We start from the raw sequence: 8,961 nt of genomic DNA, 5'->3' as shown, positions 1-8,961 counted from the left end.
ATATAGGCGACATTTTCTAGTTTGGCCGCACCAGAGTGTCAAATTTGTGTTTTTTTCCATATGCAGTTTTCGCTAACATACCAAATTTCAAATACCGTTAAAATAGTTTCCATAAGCAGAATTTGAATTTGTTTAGTTTGCTTGAAAGGTAGTTTTATATTGATTCATGAAATGCCCACAAAAATATTTTCTTTTTTTTAATATGGACGGATTAGGCTTTCAAACCAACTATATCTCAATTGTAATTATTTAACATGAGCTCTGTTAAGTCGTTAACAGAGGTATGTTAACAGAAGTGGTAGGTGTCTTTACTAGTTAAATTCGAATTTATCTTCACACCCTTAATTTCCTATATAAATATGAGTGGCATAACCAGGCCTTCAATCAGACTTAAGGTTATGAGTATGGATTGAGTTTGAAATGAAGGCTCGTGACCGCATTGAAAAACTCGTATTTCTTCCCAAGTGTGATAAGCAATCGCAGCCAGCAGGTGATGTTATGATAATTTTAGTTTTGCTTGAACTATTGAAATTGAACGAGATTATAGTAGTTGTAGTAGTACGATCTAAAATTTTTAGTTTATTCGCTGAAGTAGATCCTTCAGTTAAAGGTGAGCCCCAAAGTGCACAGACATTCTTTGGATGGACAAACAGATAAGCGGGCAAACTGAGATGACTCAGAAGACGATTCCGTATGAATCGGTATAATAAAAAGGGGTCGTGTAGCTCAAATCCCTCTAGTTGTTACATACATACACGCACAAACTTAGTACACTCTATACCATAAATGGATGTATTAAAATCCTATTTGTTTTCGCTTCTTATCATCTTACAAAATTCACAAAATAATTTTGGTACAAATTTTGTAAACTATTACTTATTGATTTTGCCATAAGACTGAAGAGTGTATTTATTTCCGTTTAACATTCAAATCAAATGAAATCACGTACCCACAATTTTTTTATGTTACGTGGTTTTCACACTCCTCGTACGTGATACTACCAGCAGCATTCGGAGAGCTCTACTGGTCTGATTTAATTTATGATTCCAATCGATAGCTGTACATTTATGCTTTCCAACATTTATGCTTTCTCTATACTCGATGGATGATCAAACGTTTGCCTTAATACGCTGCATTATGACAGATTATGGCGATTTCTTTTGAATTGTTACACATAAAAACCGAGGATGCTGATTGTACATATTTAGTGTTTATTCCGCGAGCATATGATTTGCAATGCATATCCTTTGTAAGCAGTGGCGTGCTCTCTGCTTGAGCATTTCGCCTGTCGCTTTCGACAAGTCATCTCGTCCGTAGAAGCGCACAAATTCCTCCGCGAACCTGGCCCCAAACCTCTATTCTTACATATTTTTGAAAATTTCAATCATTTTCACACACACACGCACAACTTTTGTTTATCTCTTTTCAAACGTCACGCTACAAATTATTTTCGATCCGAACTACTATAGTTCTTTTAATTATGATGTTTGCGGAAAAAGCGATCAACACCGTATTACTGTTTGTGGAATGGATTGATTTCATAATAACATTGCTGCAGTTTTTTCTACTTCCTCTCTTCACAATTCTCTCGATCAAAAAAAAAGTCAAATTGATGTGTTATATGGGAAGCATGGTGGTGGTAGCATATTTAACCCAAAAAATCGAAACAATCGTTATCTGGAGGTTAAACGCGAGAATACAGGACGGAACGACACGTTTAAATCAAATGAGAAAGTTATGCTGAATCGATGGGTATAATAAAAGGAATGGGCTTATTTCAAGTCCTTCTGGATTCTATATACATTTGCACAAACTTGATATTCCCTGATTGTAGGATATAAAAGTAAATATAATAACCTGCGAAAAATCTTAGCACTTAATATGATTGTATCACGGACGTGACGGACGGACCTATATATAGTAAAATATTTGTATGTAATTTGGAGTAAGAGTTTTTTCCAATTTCTTTCCAATCCGCGTTCGCTAGGAAGCAGTCCTAGTTGTTAATAAAAAGCGAATTTATATAACGAATTGCGTCGATTCATTTCAAGGCTTTTATATAGAAATGAAATTTTTTACTAATTAACATTTAATTGTTCGCAAGTGATATACTAAAAACTATACGATAAAATTTCGTTTCAGGCCAAATATATTTCACAATGCATTGAAGAAATTAAGCAAGAATTGCGTCAAGACAACATTAACGTTAAGTGCAATGCTGTAGCAAAGCTAACTTATGTAAGTATTAAAATAAATAAAAAAATTAAAAAAATAAAAATACTAAAGATTTATTTGTATGGTCGTACGCCCACATTCCTAAACGTGATAAAGTGGCAATGCACAAATATACGAAAACTATTGAACAAATCCATAGAATTATGCCTACAACGGCGAGCGCATTACATTCATGCATTCATGGTATATGTGCATATGTCAAATGGTTGTAAAGCATTTTTAAATTTATGCGAGCAACAACATTCCATACAAAATGTGTATAAAGTTTAATAGCAAAAGAGTTGTATACTGACCGTGGTGGTTGTTGAAATGACCGAAGGATTGGAAACTGCAAACTTATTATTCAAAAAAATAAACTTGATGTCAAACTTCTTTTCTATTCCCTCTGACGATGACAAGTTCAATAGTTGACTGTAAACTATTCGATCCGCTAAAATACTGACATGTATTATTTTCACCTACTAATTACAGAAATTTCAATATTATTTTAGATTTTTCCTTAATGCATTTCCATCATCCGATAACGACTACAAACAAAATATATGTATGTTTGTGAATTAGTGGAAGTAGCTATCAATACAGTTTCTTTATTATGTATAATTGCGTATGAGTCGCTTGTATATTTGATAAAAATATGATTAGGATCCAATTCTTTTTTTGCACGTTTGTTTTTTTTTTTTTTTACACGGAAGTTGATAAGTTGACAAGAAAAAATTCCCATTTTATACGAATTGTTTTACTTTACAACGATTCTCAATATTTGATGAATTTTTGTGATCAATTTTTTTTCGCTTTTTTTTTGATGTTTCAATGAATTTTTTCATTCTCATTCCTCACATATATGCATTATAATTTCGTCACCTCATACATATGCGAATTTGACTAGATTATGTCGATAGTATGAACGGTGTTAGACATGAACCGTGTTAGACATGAGCAAAGCCACGTTTGGTTTCATTTTTCAAAGTGTAATTAATTTATATTTAATGGACTCAAAAGCGTGAGCACGAGATTAATTCGTAAGTGAGCTCTGACAAGAACCTTTTTAATAGTGTTTATCGTACTTTTCAGTCACTTTTTTAGATCTGGAAATTAACTATAATATTTATTCAATATTTCTTTTTATTCATATTTTTTGGGAACGAATTTTTTAGTTCTAGTGCGAAATCCAAATATATATATATATATTTTTTTTTTGACACTATCCTACAGAAAATACAATTGAGAGAATGCCGTGATTGCAAATCGGTTACATATGTGCTAGTGGCTAGGTGGTGTCACATGGAATTTATCCGAATTTTATGTTCACTTTTCCCCTTGTCTCGTTACACATTAAATTGAACATAGCTTTTCGTTATTCAGAATTTACTTTGGCTTAAGAGTGTCCACCTTCCAGGATACAATAAATAATTTTAATGAAACTCGAAAAGTTGATGTTGAAAAAATTTGAATTTCGATCGATTGCGAAATCGATTCTTATTTCCAATTTAAATATAAATTTTTATAATGTTATACTAGAAAAGTGAAAGTGGATTTATTTCATATATACGTAAATTTCATTATTATTTTTTTTTGCACGGTTTTTGGGAAAATATTTACAATTTTATGATTTTACACGATCTTATAAAATTGTAGAATACATCCTCAAATTGACCATATGTCGTGTGTATTTCTTTACGCGATATTTTCTTTGCACAGTTTTCTAAGAAACGTATCTACCGTGTAAAAAGAGAGTAGCATGTATAGCATGAATCGATGTTAAAAATTTTTGATTCAAGACGAACAACTCGAATAATTGTCATTTTTCGTCTACGTTGCTCCCTGAAGTGTATGTATTTCGCGGACGTGGAGAGATATGTAGTAAATGTAAAACAATGATGCTATGCTTGTCGTCTTGAAATTCTTCAGGATATAGTAGTTCAATAAAATTCTCGATATTTCATATTTTTCTTGACCAACAAGGCGCGTAACGCCTTCAGAAACGGGAAATGAATAATAAAACATTCAATTTAAGTTACACGTTATGTAAAGTACCCGGATATATACATAATATATATATACATAAACTTTAGTCCATGAAATTTATTAATTCCACGAATTTTATGTTCGATCCTCTTATTATATAAATAAATGTAAGAAAGCGCGTTACAGTTCATACACATAATTAAGATTATTATTATTAAGAGTGCATAACAATTTTTCTCCAAACCAATAGACATTAGCAGCCAAGTAAAACAACTAACTAACGCTGTAGTAGTGAGTGATGATCGAAATAAACAAAGAAAGCAATGTTTGTTTTTGACATGCATTTTTAGGAAAGAAGAAAAAGAAGAATTTGTTTTCAGCATTAGCTTTATTGCAATTTTTAATGATCATCGGACGTTGGTTCGACGTACATTTACATTGTTTGTTGCATCATAGCAGTAAAATATTCGATATAATCAAGATCCTTATGCCAGAAATAGTGACAGAAAGGAGAGTCTTTTCAATGCAATTCAATTAATACCTCCTTGGAATAGTTGCAAAAAAAGACCCCATAGTACATATACACGGTAATTAAAAATTGAGAATAATGATTACCGAACATAGACATAGAACGAGTAAACATTAAAAACTGCTTGAACATGTGTTTGGTCCATTTCTACTTTACACTAATTCCCCTGAGTACTCGATTAGGCAAACATCGCGACTACTGAGGTCAGTGTTCATGGAATCAAATCTCAAAAACGGTAGAGTTTACTTTGGTCGTAGAGCTAATGTGAACGCTGAATCGGTAAAGCCATAACACTTTCTTATTGGGCGCACACTCAGTAGGCTTCGGCCATCTCCCTATCTATTTCTCTTTCTTCACTTCTTTATGACCATCGCCATTATTCAGGTGGGCGTACACTGATTGGTGAAAAATGGCGATTTTTCATAAATATTTGACTAACAAGGCTAGCTTATCTGGCCGATCCGGTAGCGATCCGAGGCGAATATATTGTTTTCTTAGTCGTTTCTTCTCTTTTTACTTTACATTTTTAAAATTTATGTCAATATATTTTCATCTTTTCAAAGATCCAAATGTTGGGATATGACATCTCTTGGGCCGGTTTCAATATAATCGAGGTAATGAGCTCTTCTAAATTTACGTGTAAGCGTATTGGCTATTTAGCAGCGAGCCAATGTTTTCATCCTGACAGTGAGGTAAGTACAGTTAATCATTTCTGGAAATCTCTATTTTATATACCAATCACCGCAAGTTGTGAGTTTAAATTCGTTTTGTCAAAGCGTTTGCGATACCCAGAACGAAGCCTCACAATTTCCATAAAGTATCTATAAAGTCGTAATCATCACCAACTTCTAAATCGATTTAAGCATGTACTGTTCTCAATCTCTTCGTTAGTCGTATGTCATGTCGATGGTAGACAATCGCTTTGGTTGCAAAAGCGCAATAATCGGTTACAAATTTGGCAAAAAGATTCGATTTTCTTGCACGGAAATATTGAAATTGAGTCATATTGTTCGAAGGCCCTGACCATGGTCCAACAACATTAGAGTAACTTTTTTTTTTTTTTGAAAGGAAAAAAGATTGTGAAGATCGCCATAAAAACCGCAAAAATTGCACTTACATGGTAAGGGCAGTTTTGTAGCATCTGTACAAAAATGGAGAAACTCGGCCACGTCTAGTCAATATTACAGAGTATTGAAAATTTCATTCTTTTCGAAAAACATTGACAGTATTCAAAAAGGATGCTTCAAAGACCCTATATGAAACGGTGATGGGTATAAAAAAGTCGGTCGGGATCGAGCATAATTTTCTTACTTATATTTAAATTAAATTTAAATCGTTACAGTTGCTTATGTTAACCACAAATATGATACGTAAAGATTTAAATTCGCAAAATCAATATGACGCTGGAGTGGCTTTGAGCGGTCTAAGTTGTTTCATATCACCAGATTTATCTCGAGATTTGGCTAATGATATTATGACATTGGTAGGTAGATAGGATAGATAGATAGATAGATAGATTATAATGTTTATTATTATTCAAATTTTTATATACATTATTTAAGATGAGCTCAACTAAGCCTTATTTACGTATGAAAGCCGTCCTTATGATGTATAAAGTATTCTTACGTTATCCTGAAGCCCTGAAGCCTGCATTTCCTAAACTTAAGGAGAAACTTGAGGATCCCGATCCAGGTAAAAAAAAAAAAATTCAAATTTTTATCGAATTTTGAAAGAAAAAGATAATATAATGATAACATGAAAATGAAAACATAATTTATTTATTTATTTAAATTAATTAATAAGGTGTACAATCAGCTGCCGTTAATGTTGTTTGCGAATTAGCACGCAAGAATCCAAAAAATTATCTTCCCTTGGCTCCTGTATTTTTTAAATTGATGACAACTTCAACCAATAATTGGATGCTTATTAAAATAATTAAATTGGTAAGCGATGTTATGCGTTTATATTAATTTATTATCATCTCTTCTTTCATATTTATTTCTATTTTATTGCAAATTCTAAATGAGCTTCATGAATATTTTCCGCGGAATATTTTTTACTTATATTAATTATTCAATTTATTAATGAATTCGATATTTTAATTTAATTTAAAAATTTTTCTATTTTTAATCAATCAATCATTTTTCTATAAAACATTTTAAAATATATCTATATATTTTTATTGTTTTATTTTTATTTTATCAACTTGCCTTCGTTATTACAATAAAAACAAAGTTTGCCAGCCTTACTACCATTGAACCAGCGCTGGGACGTAAATTAACTCAACCTTTGATTGAAATTATTTCCAGGTTTAATATATGTTTTCTTCCTTCTCTTCTTCTCTTGTCACTATATCAAAAATATATGTTTGTGTTTTTATTTACTCTCTCTCTATTTTTTTATATATATATATATATATATATTTTATTTTTTTTTTTTTCATTTGTCTTTCATTTAATTTCTCATTTTCAATTGGCCTTTGTATGCTACGATTGCGTTTCAGTTGATTCACTTTGGCTTCAAGAGTTTTTATTTCTCTTTTATTACGATTATTCGTTTTAATCCGTTTTATATTAGTACAGGTTATTTGTATATTTAGCTATCTATCGTTGCAGCTTTGATTTGTCCCCTTTTTCTTTTGTAAAAATTCGTTTGATTTTATCTTTAAATTTTTTTTTTTTTTTTTGATTGATTATTAACACTAAGAAGCCGGGAAAAATACAGGGGTCTCTCAAGGATGTTAATTCATTGTTTTTTAATCTTACATAAAACGACTCTAGAACCAAACCTTTAAAAAAAAAAAAATAAAATAAAAAAAAAAAACAAAAAAAACGAAAACGAAAACAAAAGCTTACACTTTCATCAAAGAAGAATATTGAACTCGTTGTATTCCTTTACTTCTTTTATCAAGCTCATCCGAATCGAAAATTAAAAAATTATATATATATCGCTTTTCTTCTCCACTACGTGCCTGTCCTTTCGATTAGTAGATGCCAGTACCTTTACTTTCTATTTTTGTAAAGGTTTTAAGAAAAGAGAGAAAAATAAATATTTCAAGCACTTATATCACAAGAAAAAAGAATTAATTTTCTTAATTTTGCATAATTTCTTTCGAACACGTTACCTAGTTTAAGTAGGAGTTTGTAAAAATGACGCAATTTATTCAAGGAAAAAAATTATTCACATCTTTCTATAAATCATCTCTTGGACCTTGGTGGTGTCGTTATCTAAATAAGGAAATGAATGGATACACAGTGCTGGTGGTGATATGGTCGCTCCTCTATGATCAACTTGTATCTTGACTTTGTCGACAACTCTGTTCTGTTCATAACGGATTTTCTCTAGCTTTGAAATTTTTTAATCGACAGTTTCTATCGTAAATTCTTTAAATTGAAAAATAAAAGCTTCTTTAAGGCCTCGAGGGGTTGAATTTTTATTTAAAAGATTGATCAATAAAAAAATTACTTCTTTTTTTTTTCTTAATTATAAACTAAAAAAGTCTGCAATTAGACTTAAGAAAAAAAAAAAAAAACCGGATATCGCATATAATTATCGAATTTATTAATTATCTACAATCTGGATATAAAGCCACACTACTACTACTACTACTACTACTACTACTACTACTCCTCATTGAATTGGTCCATTAAAACTCATTATCAAGAAAGAGAAAACAAAGAGAAAGGGAAAAAGGAAAAACAAGTATTGGTACCGACCATGAAACAATGACACGATGGAAGGTTCACGATTCATGTGGACGGTTCATGTCCGAGAAGGCAACATGTCAACAAAGTCAAATGTCTTCAGAATATATGATAAATCGCCGATGAAATGGTAAAAAAAAACTTACAGAGAGAGAGAGAGAGAGAGAGAGAGAGAGCTTGCAATTCACAATTAAAACAATTTCATTACATTTAGAAGACATTTTACACTTGTCTTGGGGGATGTCTTCCTTGTCTCGCTTCAAAGGCGATACAATCTTTTTAAAAAATATGCTTTGCATGAATGAGATATAATTACCGATAATGACAAGTTGTGGGGGGGGGGGCGCCCATCGGTGTCTACGATGCCAAGAGAGTATAATTAACAGTCAAGCGAATATCGCGTTAAAGCGAAATTCGCCTACAATTTTCAAACAATTACAACACACGTTTCAAATTAATTAAATTAATTAGTTAAAGAAAACTATTTCAAAAAAAAAAAAAAAAAAAAAAAAAAAAAAAAAAAAATTA

At 31.4% G+C, this 8,961-nt stretch overlaps 1 protein-coding gene across 2 annotated transcripts in view; it reads left to right on the top strand.

Annotated features, from left to right (window-relative positions):
* Positions 1–8,961, top strand: part of LOC119635569 (AP-3 complex subunit delta) — a 17,752-nt gene that overhangs the window by 2,990 nt on the left and 5,801 nt on the right. The window contains exons 2-7 of one of the 2 annotated variants that reach the window (XM_038030444.1): positions 2,143–2,238; positions 5,293–5,421; positions 6,072–6,212; positions 6,292–6,421; positions 6,533–6,672; positions 6,965–7,038. In XM_038030444.1, the coding sequence (XP_037886372.1) occupies positions 2,143–2,238; positions 5,293–5,421; positions 6,072–6,212; positions 6,292–6,421; positions 6,533–6,672; positions 6,965–7,038 (710 nt within the window). The remainder of the gene's footprint in view (positions 1–2,142; positions 2,239–5,292; positions 5,422–6,071; positions 6,213–6,291; positions 6,422–6,532; positions 6,673–6,964; positions 7,039–8,961) is intronic. The other variant, XM_038030435.1, reaches the window with a different exon arrangement.

The sequence above is a fragment of the Glossina fuscipes genome, unplaced genomic scaffold (assembly GCF_014805625.2).
Source record: "Glossina fuscipes isolate IAEA_lab_2018 unplaced genomic scaffold, Yale_Gfus_2 0, whole genome shotgun sequence".
In the NCBI taxonomy this organism is placed as follows: domain Eukaryota; kingdom Metazoa; phylum Arthropoda; class Insecta; order Diptera; family Glossinidae; genus Glossina; species Glossina fuscipes.
Note: the sequence above shows the minus strand (reverse complement) of the source record. Positions and strands in the feature narration are given on the sequence as shown.